This window comes from Neomonachus schauinslandi, chromosome 3 (genome assembly GCF_002201575.2).
Source record: "Neomonachus schauinslandi chromosome 3, ASM220157v2, whole genome shotgun sequence".
NCBI classification, from domain to species: Eukaryota; Metazoa; Chordata; class Mammalia; order Carnivora; family Phocidae; genus Neomonachus; species Neomonachus schauinslandi.
In genome coordinates, this window is record NC_058405.1 from 128382960 (window position 1) to 128399710 (window position 16751).

General features: G+C 37.1%; 1 protein-coding gene across 3 annotated transcripts in view; it reads right to left on the minus strand.

Moving 5' to 3' along the window:
• The window catches only part of SCN9A (sodium voltage-gated channel alpha subunit 9), a 100149-nt gene extending 84449 nt beyond the window's left edge, over positions 1-15700 (minus strand). For 2 of the 3 annotated variants that reach the window (XM_021703140.1, XM_021703139.1), the window contains exons 1-8: positions 15443-15700; positions 12000-12118; positions 11155-11244; positions 10467-10595; positions 8918-9009; positions 7743-7952; positions 1957-2020; positions 160-301 (exon numbers count right to left, since the gene is read on the minus strand). In XM_021703140.1, coding sequence (XP_021558815.1) covers positions 160-301; positions 1957-2020; positions 7743-7952; positions 8918-9009; positions 10467-10595; positions 11155-11244; positions 12000-12118; positions 15443-15700 — 1104 coding nt within the window. Of the gene's footprint in view, positions 1-159; positions 302-1956; positions 2021-7742; positions 7953-8706; positions 8799-8917; positions 9010-10466; positions 10596-11154; positions 11245-11999; positions 12119-15442 lie in introns of all 3 variants that reach the window. The other variant, XM_021703141.1, reaches the window with a different exon arrangement.
• Between the last annotated feature and the right edge of the window lie 1051 nt (positions 15701-16751).

A 16751-nucleotide genomic window follows, 5' to 3' on the forward strand; every position in this document is an offset into this window, starting at 1 on the left:
ATAGTGCTGGAAGTAAAACATGTCTAATTTTAGTGATAAGATAATAGGGTTTTGTCCTTTCTAAATCGAATAAAACATCTCACGTAAAGTCCGGCAAGGAACATTCACCAGCTTTTTATGCCATTCAAAAATGCAATGAATGTTTCTCTTGGCACTCACCTGCTGGTAAAGGTTTTCCCAGTAATCCTGGGTCATTAGCCGAAACAAGGCCAAGAAGGCCCAACTGAAAGTGTCAAAGCTTGTGTAGCCATAATCAGGGTTTCTGCCAGCTTTCACACACCTGTACCCTTCTGGACACTGACTACATATGAAACAGAACGTCACAAGTTAGAATGCTTCTAGGATGCAGGTTAAAGAGTGCTACAGAATAGTTAGACATCCCAGGTTCCTGTTCTAGGGAGACAATATTGAATAATGATTAAGAACACATTATTTGGGGGGCGCCTGGGTGGCTCAGTCGTTAAGCGTCTGCCTTCGGCTCAGGTCATGATCCCAGGGTCCTGGGATTGAGCCCCGCGTCGGGCTCCCTGCTCGGTGGGACGCCTGCTTCTCCCTCTCCCACTCCCCCTGCTTGTGTTCCCTCTCTCACTCTCTCTCTCTGTCAAATAAATAAATAAAATCTTTTAATCAAAAAAAAAAAAGAACACATTATTTGGAAGCAGGAAGAACTGGGTTTGAAGCCCATCCCTATGATTTACTAGTTGGTGACTTTGCCAAATTACTGAACTTCTCCATGGCACAGTTCACTCCTTCTGTGAGAAAAGGATAACACCTACCTCAAAAAGCGAAGACTGTTGTTAAGTTTAAAAAAGATAATAGATGCAAATTACCTAGCCTAGCTCCTGTAGATATAAAGCATTTAATAAATGGCACCTGCTATTAGCATCATCATTAAAACTTAGAAACTTCCACCAGATGCCAAATAATAGTTCTTGCACCATAAATATTGATAAATAGGCCTCCACCAAAACTGGGTTCCCCCAAATTATTCTTGGAGCGAATCAGAATAAAAAATAGCCTAAATAGAGCAATTGTGTAAGTTCATAAAGATTTGTAGCTTTATGATATTTTTCTAAAATTGGTGGATTGATATCCATGATGCCATTGAACAGTATTTGAGCTGTCTCAGGGAGCAGCAACCTTATTTGTTTAATGTTCCAAGTATACACAGAGTCTGGTGAAGAAATATCTGGTCAGGAGTGCCTGGGTGGCTCAGTCATTAAGCGTCTGCCTTCGGCTCAGGTCATGGTCCCAGGGTCCTGGAATCGAGCCCCACATTGGGCTCCCTGCTCTGCGGGAAGCCTGCTTCTCCCTCTCTCACTCCCCCTGCTTGTGTTCCCTCTCTTGCTGTGTCTCTCTACATCAAATAAATAAAATCTTAAAAAAAAGAAAAAGAAAAAGAAATATCTGGTCAGGGGAGAGCAAGAACAAAGGCTCTGCAGCAGAAATGAATTTGGTGTATAGGAGAAACTGCAAGATGAGTATTTTGCATAGAGAGGAGATTCTTAAAATATCTTTACCCAAGCCCATGGGTTCCTTTTGTTTAGAGTGGCCAAAATGTCACTGCATTCAGTCATTTATGAGTCATTCTTGATTGGAAAAAGAGTAGAATTTGGGAACAGGACGTTGATTCTGTCACTCTTCCTTCCAGAAAGATGAAAGACTTGAAACTATCCAGCCAACTTTTGGTGGGGTTTTCCGGAAGTAACTTTCTACTTTCTTAAGATTTATATGACTTGTGTCTTGTTTCACTTCAAGCACCACCTCCAAGTTTTGCTTTCAGAAGTATGCATTAACCATAAATGTTTTAAAGTTTGGGCTCACTGTGGGACATAATAATGCCATGAAATATATGAAAGCAATATAAAATCAAAGGTTCTGATTTAAAAAAAAAAACTGATTGGATACGCTTTTCCCCTTTTTGTAGCCTTTTGACTAAAAACAAATACTACTTACCCTGAATCTGTGCTCACACCACAAAGGAGAGCATCCTTAGATCCCTCCAAGTAATAAAAATATTCTGTTTAGGAAGAAATTCAACATATAACATTAGACAGTGACACAGAAGATAGGTTAATTAGTATAGACATATTCACACACCTTCAGGCCCAGTCTCAGGCAATGTGCATTCATTTATTTATTATATTCTCATATATTCTCCCTCAAATACTTATTGATAACCTCTTATGGGCCAGGCACTGAATATAATAATAAAAGCATGATAAACAAGATCATTAATTTTGTGGATCTTTCTTTATGTGTAGGTAAGGGTGGAAATTAGGCATAGGGAAGGACAAGTAAATAAGTAAGTAAATAAATAAATATACAAGGTATTTTCAGATAGTGATAAATGTCCTGAAGAAAATAAGATAATGTGATAAAATGTGGTCAGGGAAGGCCTTTCTAAAGATATGACATTTGAACTGGGGCCTAAATGCTACAAAGAAGCCAGCCATCCAAAGACCCTGGTGAAGAGATATTTTTGGCAGGGTGAAGAGCAGGAAGGAGCAAGGGCCTTGAGGCAAAAGTGAAGTTAGTGTATGGTAGAAACAGCAAGATAGGCAGCCTGGCTACAGTGTAGTTTGTGGAGAGAACTATGGTGGCAGAGGTAAGCAGGTGTCAGATGATGTCAGCCTTTGTATGTTATGAAAGGAAGTTCGGACTTTAAGTATGGTTACAAGTAATAGAAGTGGGAGGTAGAAATGGGAGATAATCACTATTTGAAAATGTCACTCTGGTTGTTTTGTGGACTGTGGAGTATAAGAGAGCAAGTGTGAAAGCAGGAATATGACTTAAGTGACTATAGTGAAAGGCAACATGGCTAAAACTCAGAGAGTAGCTGTGCACATGGAGAGAAGGGGATGAAAAGAGTAGCTGTGCACATGGAGAGAAGGGGATGAAAAGAGTGGAGAGGACTTGCTGCCGGAGTCGGAGTGGAGGTAGAGGGGACATAAGAATATGATCATCAAGTAGGTAGTTTTCAAAGCCATGGGACTTGAGTTAACCCAAAGAGAAAGTGTAGCTCAGAAAGGGAAGGGGAGGAAAGAGAAAGCAGGGAGCCCCTAACTGAGCCCCAAAGTATTCTAGAAGAGGTGGAGCCAGCAAGGCCATACTATAAATGGACACACCGGTCTTCTGAAATTCTCTCGTTTATTCAACAATCAGTATTTATCTAGGACTTACAAAGTTTCAGATATTGAGGATATGGCAGTGAACGAAATGCACATTTCCTCATCATGGTCCCCTCTGTGTCCATTTTCAGGCATAAGGGATCCCATAATCTCTTCCTCCATACACTATCAAGGCTTACTGTCAAGACAAGGAGCTGATCCAACCATGCACAGTAAATGTATAAAGAACTAACAAATATCCATGCTTTTTAATAAGGGCCCATCTTCCCATTTGGCTCAAATCAAAGAAATAAAGATGTAATGATTAGAAGGCCTTTGGAGTGATAGTGGAAGAAAGACTTTGAAGTCAGATATACTTGGATTTGAATGTTGCTTCTACAGCTTCCCGTGTAGGTGAATGATCTCACCACATTAATGGTTAGTCACTGCCATACATCTGTAAAACGTGCTTAGGATGCCCACTTTGTAGAGATGCTGAAGAGCATAAAGGGGACAGTGCGTGTAAGGCACTTACTGCAGGGATCCACACGCTCGACACGGTTGCTCAGAGAGCAGCAGCTGTCATTACTAAACTACTAAACAATTCCAGAGAAGATGAACTGACTGACTTATACACCATTTTGTCTTACACAGAAGATATAAATCTTAGAAGACACAAATAAAACAATAAAGCCCCCTAGTTTGAGGTGAAAGTTTAGGTGAGAATGCACATGAACAACTTTTTGGAAAAATTCCTGTGCCTGAGGTAGGGCAGGCATGACGGAATGAGGATGAAGGAGGTTAAGATGCAAGTTTTTTGTACATAAGCTTCCAAGATATTTTTGTAGTGGAAGGATTACTTTAGAATTATCCTTTAAAGTAACTGGCTCACATTTACCAACCACTGAGGAGCTGCTTTATAAGAATGGGCTCTAGAGCGGCCCGTACTAGCGCATGGCAGGGCGAACAGACTCAAGTCAGTACAGGAAGGATGAAAGGTAAAGCAATGGCAGTAGCTCATTCTGGTCTTATAGAACACTTTAAAATAATCCCTAAACAAGCAGACATTAAATTATTCAAATAATTAGTCTCAAGAGTATTAAGGTTAATATGTAAAGGGAAAACGTAATGCAAAGAGAAATAAAAAACATATGTCCATGGATCATATGACCTCACTGATAGGAGGAATTCTTAATCTCAGGAAACAAACTGAGGGTTGCTGGAGTGGTGGGGGGTGGGAGGGATGGGGTGGCTGGGTGATAGACACTGGGGAGGGTATGTGCTATGGTGAGCGCTGTGAATTGTGCAAGACTGTTGAATCACAGATCTGTACCTCTGAAACAAATAATACATTATATGTCAAGAAAAAAAAAAGAAGATAGTAGGAAGGGAAAAATGAAGGGGTGGAAATTGGAGGGGGAGACGAACCATGAGAGACTATGGACTCTGAAAAACAAACTGAGGGTTCTAGAGGAGAGGGGGTGGGGGGATGGGTTAGCCTGGTGATGGGTATTAAAGAGGGCACATACTGAATGGAGCACTGGGTGTTATACGCAAACAGTGAATCATGGAACACTACATCAAAAACTAATGATGTAATGTATGGTGATTAACATAACATAATTAAACAAACAAACAAACAAAAACATATGTCCAAAGTAAAACTTACACATGAATGTCCATCATAGCATTATTCCCCAAAGTGGAAACTACTCAGATGTCCATCAATTAATGAATGAATAAACAAAATGTAGTGTGTACATACAATGGGATAGTATTTAACAACTAAAAATAAATGAATGACTACCGCATGGAGGAACCTGAAAACATGCTAAGTGAAAGAAGCCAGACACAAAGACCACATATTGTATGATTTCATTTATATAAAATGTTCAGAATAGGTAAATCCATAGAGACAGAAAGTAGGTAAGTGGTTGTCGGGGGCTGGGGAGTAGAAGGAATGGAGAGTGACTGCCAATGAGTACAGGATTTCTTTTGAGGGAGATGAAATTATTCTAAAATTAGTGATATTTGCACAATGTGACTATATTGTGAATGTACTATAAAACACTGAATTGTATATTATAGTATGTGAATTATCTCACTAAAGCTGTTAAATAGATGTAATTCAGTATAATAACAAAGGTTGTGGATAGTAATAGATAAGCCCAACCTCACAGTAATAGACATATGGGGATAAAAGGAAATAGAAAATTGTAAAATCCACACAACAAAAATCTAGAACTGACACTCAATCGAGTGCAGATTCTGAGGAAATTTTTTATTAATTTCAAGGCCAATGGTACAGAATGGTAAGCCATAATTGGTGACCTAAACATCCTATGATTAATCTTATCCAACCTGGTTCAGAAAGACAGCTTTTAGCAACTATATATGACTTAGGCTTTTGGAGTCAAGGGTTTATTCCTCAACCAAGAGGCAATAATAAGTCAACTCTGAGAACACTAGTGCAGGGATCAGGTAGAGGCAGAATGCCTGCAAGTGACACACTGCATTCTGGGAGACTGTATTCTGTGGAGTCCCCACAAGGAAAGCACTAAAGATAGACAGGAAAAGCCCTGGGAGTACTATGACCAATACTGTGGTTTTTCCAGGAACTTTTCTTATTAAATGTCAAACACCTAGAAAATAGGAGTAAGAGACTATTTTTCTTTATCCCAACAGAACCACACCATATTAATGTACAATAGCTACTGGAAATTTAGCTACCAATTGTGCACATGAACCTTTCCTTCACCTGCAGTAGCAAGAAGGAAGTTTGATGAGCATCAAAGTAGACAATGCTTGGCGTCAGTGGAAATCTATAAATTGTATGTTTTGAAACAGGAGGTTAGACAGTGGGCTCATTTATTTGATAATACATTTAAAAAACACCTCCAAAAAAGGCTTTGCCATAGGCACCAGAAAACACTTTCAGAACATATTCAGGATTTCTCTGTAGGCTGCCTTTACCATTGTAATTCTTTCATCTCTTCAAGAATTCCAATTCGTTTACTTCACCATTTTCTCATAATCTATCAACCAACTCCTGGGTTCACTTCTTTCCTTGTCCAGTTTAGAATCCAAGAGACACTTGTTTTCATCATCCTCTTACAATTTCCATAACTTCCAAGTATTTCTCTCAGTCTATCATATTAACCTGGCCCAACCTTAACCCTACATGTAATCAAAATAAAAAAACTGGTAGTGATCCTAGTAAAAAAAAGTTAAGTTTGAGTAAGTATTGTAAACCGATTATTAATTGTAAATGTGAACAATTGTCCATAAGATATATTACTTTTATAGTATATAAATTAAGGAATAAAATTCTTTGTAAATTGAAAATAAAATTTAAGATTATATCAATAAAAATCAGAAACTTAAAAAATAAAATGGAAGGGAAAATATGCTAAATTCCTCATCAAACACCGGTAGTAAAGAAATTTTACATTAAATTTTTTACTTGAAAACTTTCAGTTTTCTCATTTTAGGCTTCTATTTTGTTTGTTTGTTTGTTTTCTTTATTTACAGTCTTTTACTGTATTAGCTAGGTTGTATTTGCTTTTATCTTCCCCAGTGAGTGGGAGAGTATACATTTAGTAAAGTAAGAAAATGATGTATATTCTTCATAATCCAAGGAGAATCCTGACCTTTACTCCATGACCTTATTCTGTCAAAGGCATATACACTTGGAAGGTTTCTTGATGTCCCCACCCCCACTCTGGATCTAAGTATCTATTAAGGTTTATGGGTTCATGTGGGCAGCATCATACAGACACACTGCAGGTGTTAGAAAGCACAATCTTGTTTGATCTCATTTTCACCCAAATTCATCAACAGCTCTGGCAAGAGAAACTGTGTTAGGGGACAACTGTTCAGAAAACATGCAGTTCTGGCTTTCTGTAAGATATTCTAAAATATACTTGTGAAGAATTAAGAAGACTTCGAGACTGTGTGTACAGATCGACTCATATGTTTCCTACAGAACTAGTTCTGATGAATTAAACTTTGATATAATGCCACTGGCTAGACTGAGGGAAGCCCTTAGAAAGAGCTGTGAAACTCATCATTGATTATAGGGATAGTGCTGATAAGCTGAGTAAACCCACTCTGCTTTATATAAATCTTCAGAAATACTATCAAGCAGACATTTTAATATGTGATAATTAATATGATTGTTATACTAGGATTTATACAACTATATATGTTATAGATATAATACAAATGTAAAAATATACTTATATTATCATATAATAAATAAATTACCCTATAAACCTAAGTATGAATTATACAATAAAACTGCAGTATATAAAACACATAATATGTCTTATGATGAAATGTAATGGTTAATATTAATTCATAGCCAAATGTATTTCTCTAGAGCAAATTTATTTATTTTTATCTTACAGAAATTGGGTATTATGGAACTATATCATGTGTCTAATACCAGAACTGCTAGAAAGCTTAGAACCAGGGAGATTTATGAAAATATATAACAGGATCCAAATGCACACTGCGGCAGCTTTCTATACACTCGAGCAATTTTGAAATAATTAAAAGGAAAGCAACATTTCATTGCTAAAAGAGAACAATCTTATTTCAACCTATTAACAACTTCAGGGACATTCTTACTTTTATAGTCTTCTTCTTCAAGGGTATCTATTATGCTTTGTAATGTTTCATTATTTTCCAGCGGATCCCGCAGACATTTATGCTTCAGGTTGCCCATAAAGAGCTGCAGCCCGATCAGGGCAAACACACTCAGGCAGAATACAGTTAGGATCATGACATCAGAGAGCTTCTTCACAGACTGGATCAGAGCTCCCACAATGGTCTTCAGTCCTGAACACAGGGGGCAAAAAAAGTGTTCCTAATGAAATAAAGCCTCTGAATGAGAAATAAAAACAAAACACAAGCTTGCCTAGAAATGCATGCATTATATTAAATCAATGACCTTAAATAACCTAGTTTGAAAAAAGCCTACTAGCTCAAAAGGGTCGATTTCCTGTTTTTTATATAATTTTTGTTTCTATATAGTACAGCAAACGAAAAAAATTGTAAACTGTTTCCAAAGAGTTCCTCAAACCATACCCATATTTGCTTGTAAAAATAATTTTTAAAAGTGCTAATTTAGTAAATGCTTGTCAAACAAACCATCTCTCTACAAAGACATTAAAACAAAGAGGCTGAATTGCAGCACAGAGTGACAACTTAACTAATTTTCAGTTAAGAAATGGTTTGTTGTGGAAAGCTAAAAAACACAGTATGACATGCAATACCCCCATGCTGATATTTTTTATCTCTTTTCCTAACTGTATGAAAAGCAATAAAAACAAATTGAAATTTTCATTCCTGGCTAAACAAAATGGAAAATGATCTGTTACACAGGAGGGAAAATTTCAAGTTGAGATGTGAGCCAAATGGCCATCTTTATCCTCTAAGACCCATGCAGTTGATTAAACTCAAAGGCTGACTTTTAATAGTGATTGTGAAAAACATAAAAAATCAAATTTAATTAAAATGGCATAAGAGAAAGTCGTTCTTGTCTTTCCTCCAAACGGTCAAAGTCAGCCCTGGTGTTTAACCCCACTCTCACCTGGAATGACTGAAATTGTTTTCAGTGCTCGGAGAACTCTGAATGTTCTCAGCGCTGAGACATTGCCCAGGTCCACAAACTCTGTCACATATCTGTAATAGGGAGTTCACACACAACACAGTGACAACACACACACACAAACAAACGAAGAACAACTCCCAAATAGTTGGAGTTACGAGTGGCCTAATGCTTCACACCAATCACTCCTTACCTGGAATTACAGAAATAGTTTTCAAAGCTCTCAACACTCTGAAAGTTCGAAGAGCTGAAACATTGCCTAGGTTTACAAATTCTGTTAAATACCTGTAGAATTAAACCAGAGTTATTCAGAATTTAGATAGAGTCTGTGATACTTACCTGTGCCTTTACTCAAGGTATTGCCTATATTTGGAAAATTCTTATTTAAATGGACAGTTCTGCAAGCCCTCTTTTTTTTTTCACCTATCACAACTAATTTAATTTGATTAGATTTGATTTGACCCCTTTTACATGAGCAAAATGCAAATATATTATTAAAATGGTTCCATACACTTATATGCCTAAATAAACAATCAAATGCTTCAATTATTAGACCTCAACATTATGGTAATACAGATACTTAATATCCTATAAAATGTCAGCAGCAAACCTTGAAAACTCTATGCTAATTAAAAGAAGCCAGACACAAAAGGTCACATACTGTGATTCCATTCGTATGAAATGTGTAGAATAGGCAAATGCATAGATTCAAAACATTGATGAATAGTTTCCAAGGATTAAGGAGAGAAGGAAATAGAAGTGACTTCTTTTGGGGATGATGGAAATATTCTGGAATTACAGATTAGTGATGGTTGCACAGCTTTTTGAACGTATACTAAAAAAAACCACTGAATTTTAACTTTAAAAGGGTTAATTTTATGGTATATAAATTATATCTCAATTAAAATAACGAGACCCCTGAGAAGAGGCAGCCTTCTTTGACACAATGTTGTCTTATCAGCAGGTGGCAGGTACAGCTGCAGCAGTCACGTGACCATGAAAGAAGCGAGTCTGATGGACAAGGAGGTGGGCAGGGTGGTGAGGGAATGGGAAACTAGAAATCCTAAGACTCTTCTCTATTGTCTAAATTCCTCCAATGAACATGCATTACTTTTAAAATTCAAGATGATAGAGGGAAATGTATCTAGGTTTGAGATTTCAAAAAAACAAGGGAATATTTCTGGCAAATGTATTTGGGAAAAGAACAGCAGTGTGAATTAATTTAAATTATATTTTAATGTAATATTTTTCCCTTAAAAATAAACTGTGGCTGCAGATGTAATACACATACAATTCACTGATGTTAGGATTGGTATGCAGTGTTAGATCTTATAAAAAGATCTACTTCTATATTTTAATATACTTATTAGCTCTTGAATAGTATAGGTTATAATTAAAGGCCTGAGTTTTTCTGTGATTCTTACAGGTTTTATTAGTTTTTAAATAAGACATGGAAAAAGGTGTGAACCTTACTTAGACTGCATAGACTGCATAGACTACCCATCCAAGTGCTGAGCATGGAGGAGAAGATCAATCTTAATGATGTCATACACTTTTGAATGAGAAATGCTCTTTCTCAAAAATTAGTATTTGCCTATCAGTGGCTAGCTTTCACAGAGTATCCTTTAAATGCAACCTTTGCATGCAGGAAAAGTCAGACCCCAAAGGCTTGTTCTTACTGGAATACTGTGCTGTCTGTCATTCTCACGAGTTTGCCATTTCAAAAAACTGAATGTACTTACGCAAAAACAATGACGACAAAATCGAGCCAGTTCCATGGGTCACGAAGGAAAGTGAATTCTCCTACACAGAAGCCTCTTGCAAGGATTTTGACAAGTGACTCAAAAGTATATATTCCAGTAAAAGTATACCTAGACACAATAATCCAATGGGATATTAAATATGAGGAGAATACAGCACCATGTAAATCTTTATTTTTTCTGATCAACCAAAGAAAGGCATCTATTGGAGTGTGGCTGTTGGCTTATGGATCCATTCTATTAGAATAAACTACAGTAAAGATATTTCCAGAAAATCTTAAAATGTCCGTATTAGAAATTCTTACAGAAAGTAAAAAAAAAATAGAAAAGAAAAATTCTTACAGAAAGAGGTATTCAAAATGACTAAGAACATAGGTATTAGATCTGCCTGGAAAAGTCCTACATTACTCCTATCAGAAAGACACATGTCTAAGAACAAGGCAGGACACCTGATACTTTCTTTCTTCTAGAAAAGACTGTAGCATCTGATTATTCTATTCTACCAGAAGCAGGTTAATACCACAGAGGAAGAAAAAATAACTGAAAGAAAAGCAACCACATAACATGGGAAGATAAACACAATTCTTAGAGCTGCAGTAACTTTGTGGCAGGAAAGAAGAGGAATAAAATAACACAGAGAGGATATTAAAATGTATTTATACCCACTTACTCTACATTCTTGGTCCAATCTGGAGGGTTACTCATGGTCATAAATATGCAGTTCGTCAGAATAGTGCACATGATAAGCATGCTGAATAAGGTAGCTTAGAATCAAGGAATATGATAAGAGAACACAGAGGGAGCTTTGAATACTTGATAATGACACTTGTTAAAATGCTAACAACTTTTTCCTAGAAAATAATTCTTTATGAGTTTATAACTCTTCTTTTAATCTCTTTGAACAAGGGAGTCATATATAAAGTAATTTATCCTAAAATGCTAAAATTGCCATTCTCCCAATTTTCTGAGTCTTACACCAAATTATATTGAAATTGGTAAACTAAAACCAGTCTTTTCAGGTACAAAAGGACTAAAATCTATATTTGAATAAATAGCAAAAGCCATATTTTATTTATTTATTAAGATTTTATTTATTTATTTGAGAGAGAGAGAGCATGAGCAGGGGGAGGGGCAGAGGGAGAAGCAGACTCCCCGCTGAGCAGGGAGCCTGATGCAGGGCTTGATCCTAGGGTCCTGGGATCATGACCTGAGTTGAAGGCAGACACTTAACTGACTGAGCCACCCAGGTGTCCCGCAAAAACTACACTTTAAAGAACCAATGCTGGGGCGCCTGGGTGGCTCAGTTGGTTGGGCGACTGCCTTCGGCTCAGGTCATGATCCTGGAGTCCCGGGATCGAGTCCCGCATGGGGCTCCCTGCTCGGCGGGGAGTCTGCTTCTCCCTCTGACCCTCCCCCCTCTCATGTGCTCTCTCTCATTCTCTCTCTCTCAAATAAATAAATAAAATCTTTAAAAAAAAAAAGAACCAATGCTAGTAATCATTTTAAAAAGGATATGAGTGTACTAAAATCTTAATAGATATTCTTCTTAGAGGACTGAAAGGAGACAGCATGTACAAAGCAGGGGTGGCATTAAAACGGAAGATTGCTTTCCCTTTGTTCAATACTATGAAAGTCTGTGGGAGAAAAAGAAAACAGCATGAAATTGAGAATCCAAAATTTCACCCTAGCACGTTTATACCAGCAGTTTACCGCATGTGCATGTGGTAGGGTCATATTAAAGAAACACTGCCATCAGACTCAAGCAACGTGATACCACTGCCATTAATGAGCTGTTTAGGTTGCACTGGCCAATGAACTATATCCATTGCTTCTTAGTAAATTAAGAAGTGAGCCATTTTTGAGCATGGATTGCCTGGAGCTCCCAAAATATAGCATCTTCTCTTTTTCATATCCCTTTAACACCCAAATCAGTAACAGTTAAGTGTGGCCACTGGAATTAGTTTAGAATACAATTTCCTTCTATCATTTCACTGCATTTTAAGCAAACTAAATAGAAACTAGCTATCTCTGACTTTTGCCCTAACACCTTGAGAATTTTAATACTTGTTGGCTATTATCATGATTAATAGCAAGTGTTCCAAATATGAGTCCTTTCAAAAACACATTTTCATAAATTTAAGGAATATTAGAGTTAGAAGAATCCTATTACCCAGTTCAATTTTCCTATTCTAGATATAATTCTAATAGCAGCTAAAATAAATGAATACAAAGTAAAGGACTTGCTTGCTCCTACCCACCGTAATTTTTAAAAATAATACAAATGAACCAAATATTCTTGAAAGGTGTTATGTAACCATTGCACAATAAGGGACAGTCTCCATGGCTTTGGTATTTAGTTAAAAATTTAAAAACCCAAACAAATAAACAGCAACAACAAGAAAACAATGCAATCTAGGAAGACCAAGTTCAAATCTTTGTCTTAGTTTTCTATAGTTGCTAGGCAAATTACCTGTGCTATTGAGAAGACATTGACTTGGTCTTTTGCTGTTGTTTAATGTGAATTTTATATAAGTTTATGAATGGGCTTCTGGGAATAAATATTTTTCACCAAATTGGGGACCTAAATTCGAGTATGTTGCTTTTTAACTGTATGTGGCAGTGTTCTCAAGAAAACAAATCAGTATCTACTATTTTCAGATGTTCTTTTACAGTCCTGGTCACTTTCACTATACTGGTTATGCCTAAACATAATTTAACATAAAGTTCACTTTTACACTGAAAATTAGTTTTAAAATTAATATCTAGTCATTGAGTACAACCACTGTCTTTTTAAATTTTAACACACTGTGCTTTTTAAAATTCATTCATCTATTATTTTCTGCAATTGTGTAGCGAGCAACTATGTAATAAGTAAAATGAGAAAGTACTTTTTATTTTGCCTGTCTCATTATTTACTCATCATTATTTCTTTCAGTTCTGTAAAGTTTTAGCATAGTGGTTGCTATACTACAGAAACTAAATTATACTAAGAGATGTTGCCCAGAATATCCCAGTAGGGGAACCAACTTGAATTTTAAAAATCTACAACTTCTAGGGTATAACATTTTGCACATTTCTTAATTTCCCCAAGCCCTCTTTCATCTTAAAATAGGATATTACTCCCTTTCTCACAGCATAATAAATGTGTGTTAATTTATATAAAAAGTCCAGTGCCTGACACAGAGATCCTTAATACATATTAGCATTCTTCCTTTCTGTGTCAGAATACTGATTAATTAGAATGCTGTGTAATATTTCAAGGTCTTCACAGGTATTCTATTTTTTATTGTTGTGCTGCCAGCCTGTTGAGATGCTGGTTTTAATGTGAAGCAAAATATTAGGTATTGCTATTCATGGCAACTACCACTGAGGTAGATGTGTTTCTACTGTCAAAATATAACTTATATTTTATATCTCTCAAGATATTTAAAATATGTTCTATTTTATCTTACTTGCTAGATGTCTTATGAAGAAATATTCCCTTTTAGGGATGCCTGGGTGGCTCAGTTGGTTGGGCGTCTGCCTTCGGCTAGTCATGATTTCAGGGTCCTGGGATCAAGTCCCAAATCTGGCTCTCTGCTCAGCGGGGAGCCTGCTTCTCCCTATCCCACTCCCCCTGCTTGTGCCCTTTCTCTCTCTGTCAAATAAATAAATAAAATCTTTTTTTAAAAAAAGAAAAAGAAATATTCCCTTTTATTTATTTAAACAAATCAAAATGTTTTTATTATTATTATTTTTTAAGATTTTATGTATTTGAGAGAGAGAGAGCACAAACAGGGAGGAGGGGCAAAGGGAGAGGCAGAGGGAGAAGCAGACTCCCCACTGAGCAGGGAGCCCAACGCGGGGGTGGATCCCAGGACACTGGGATCATGACCTGAGCCGAAAGCGGATGCTTAACCGAATGAGCCACCCAAGCACCCAAAATCTGTTTTTAAATGGACTTTATTCTGCCTTTCTGGACCTTTCTAAGTCTACAGGCACTATATTGGCAAAGCAATGTTGGAGAAGTTATGGAACTTTTGATCTAATCCTTTACAGACTCCTCTTAGTCAACTTCAACTTCAACCTGGTTGTGTCTGCTACCATGTCAGAAATGCTGTACTCATTTTCTCAAGGGAATAAACTTTACAGCAGTTGTTTCCAACTTTCTCCAATTTTCCTAATGTAATAAACACCTTCTCAGCTCTGCTACTCTCAGCATTTGACTTTCAGAGGACAATTTCCATTCCTCTGCTCTGGAAAATATTGACACCAGTTAACATGGATTTCCTCTGATGTGCCTGCATTTACTTCATGACTGCATTACTTAACATATCAGGACTCAAAATCCAACTGTTTGCCCCTCAAGTCTCTCCACTTTTCTAACACAAACTGACCCATAGCTTGTCTTATCTGTTAACATCTACAACTAGCTACATTATTGCAACCCTCTGTATTTTTCTCCCGAGAATAATTTTTTCTTTACTTTCAAGGTGCTATTTATACCCTATGTTAAAAAGGTTTTCAATTTATTTGGTGCCTCAAGTGACCATCTTTCTGGTGGAAAAAATTTCAAATTTCTCAGCATGAATGCATTACTAGTTGAATGATCTTATATATTCCCATGGATTCAGCTGTCACCTGAATGCAAATGCATTCTGGACATAGGCCAGGTCTTAGTTCTCAAATTGACAGTAATTTTATTCCTACAGGTATAAATCTACGTCATGTCCAAAAAGGCAGAACATTATATTGAATATTTTGAAAGATTAAGGATATCAAAATAATATGTCAGTGACAGAACCAGTTTTGATGAAAAATTAAAAGTACCTATTCTGAATATCCTATATATGCATTTAACTGAACATTTTTGTCATGATGTGGTTTTTCACTAACTTCCACTTAATCTCAATATAAAATATCTCTCTGAACAAAAAAAGCAAGCAGAGCCTGCACTACTGCAGTCACAAAAAACTCACTTTTTTGTCTGCATAGTAGGGGTCCAGGTCCTCCAGGGGCTCTGACACCATGCCTGGGGGGATGTCCCCATAGATGAAGGGCAGCTGTTTGCCAGCTTCCAAGTCGCTGCTTGGCCTCGGGCCTTCTTCATCATCATCTTTCTTTTCTTCTTTGGGTTCCTTTGTTTTTCCTTCAGCAATACGTTGTTCGATGAGGGCAAGAGACTGTTTTGTAAAATAGACAAAACTCTGAGGTCCTGGGGGAGGCAACGTTGCCATCTTTTCATCCTGTATATTTTATTTCCCCTTCAGCTCCTTACATAAGAGGCCTAAGTGGAAAAAAAGAAATAAAGTGTTAAATGTTTGCTAGCCAGAAATAGCACATTAAAAATAATAATAAACAGGGCGCCTGGGTGGCTCAGTTGGTTGGGTGACTGCCTTCTGCTCAGGTCATGATCCTGGAGTCCCAGGATTGAGTCCCACATCGGGCTCCCTGCTCAGCAGGGAATCTGCTTCTCCCTCTGACCCTCCCCCTCTCATGTGCTCTCTCTCTCTCTCTCTCTCATTCTCTCTAAAAAAAAAAAAAAAAAAATAATAATAATAATAATAAACAGATTTGGGGGCACCTGGGTGGCTCAGCTGGGACTCTTGATCTCAGCTCAGGTCATGATCTCAGGGTCATGAGATGCACTTGCCTCTGGCTCCTCATTCAGCAAGGGAGTCTGCTTGAGAGTCTCTCCCTCTCCCCCTTTCCTTCAGCATACCCCCCACCACCCTGCCGCTGCGCCGCACCCCCAGTCATGTGGTCCTGTGCACGCGTGCTCTCTCTCTCAAATAAATGAATAAATCTTTAAACATATTTTTGGTTTCAACTATAAGAAGCAATGTGTTCACAGAATTAGGATGTTGAATTAGCATTTATTGACTACTATGCGCAAGATTTATTTCCCACACTCTCTACCATCTTTATTTAAAAATTTGAACTTAACACTTCCCAGCTTTTAAAGTGAAAAAGTGACAACTTAATGAAAAAAAAAATCTATTCCCTTTACTTTTCATTTGTATTCACTTTTAGTCCAATTCAGCTAACCTTTCTCATTTAAAATTCTTTACAACAGTGCTTCTGATAGTACCACTCTCCAGGTTCTCTTGCCTTATGATCACCTGATCCTCTTCTGTCTTAATTTCAAAATATGCTCACAAACTTCTGCTTCTCTCTCTTGGAGAAACTCATTTCTTTGAAATGAGGTGATGGAAAGATTGTTTTATTCTATTTTGCATATTTAAATTTTCTTACAATTACATATCCCTTTAGAAATCAGAAAAAATA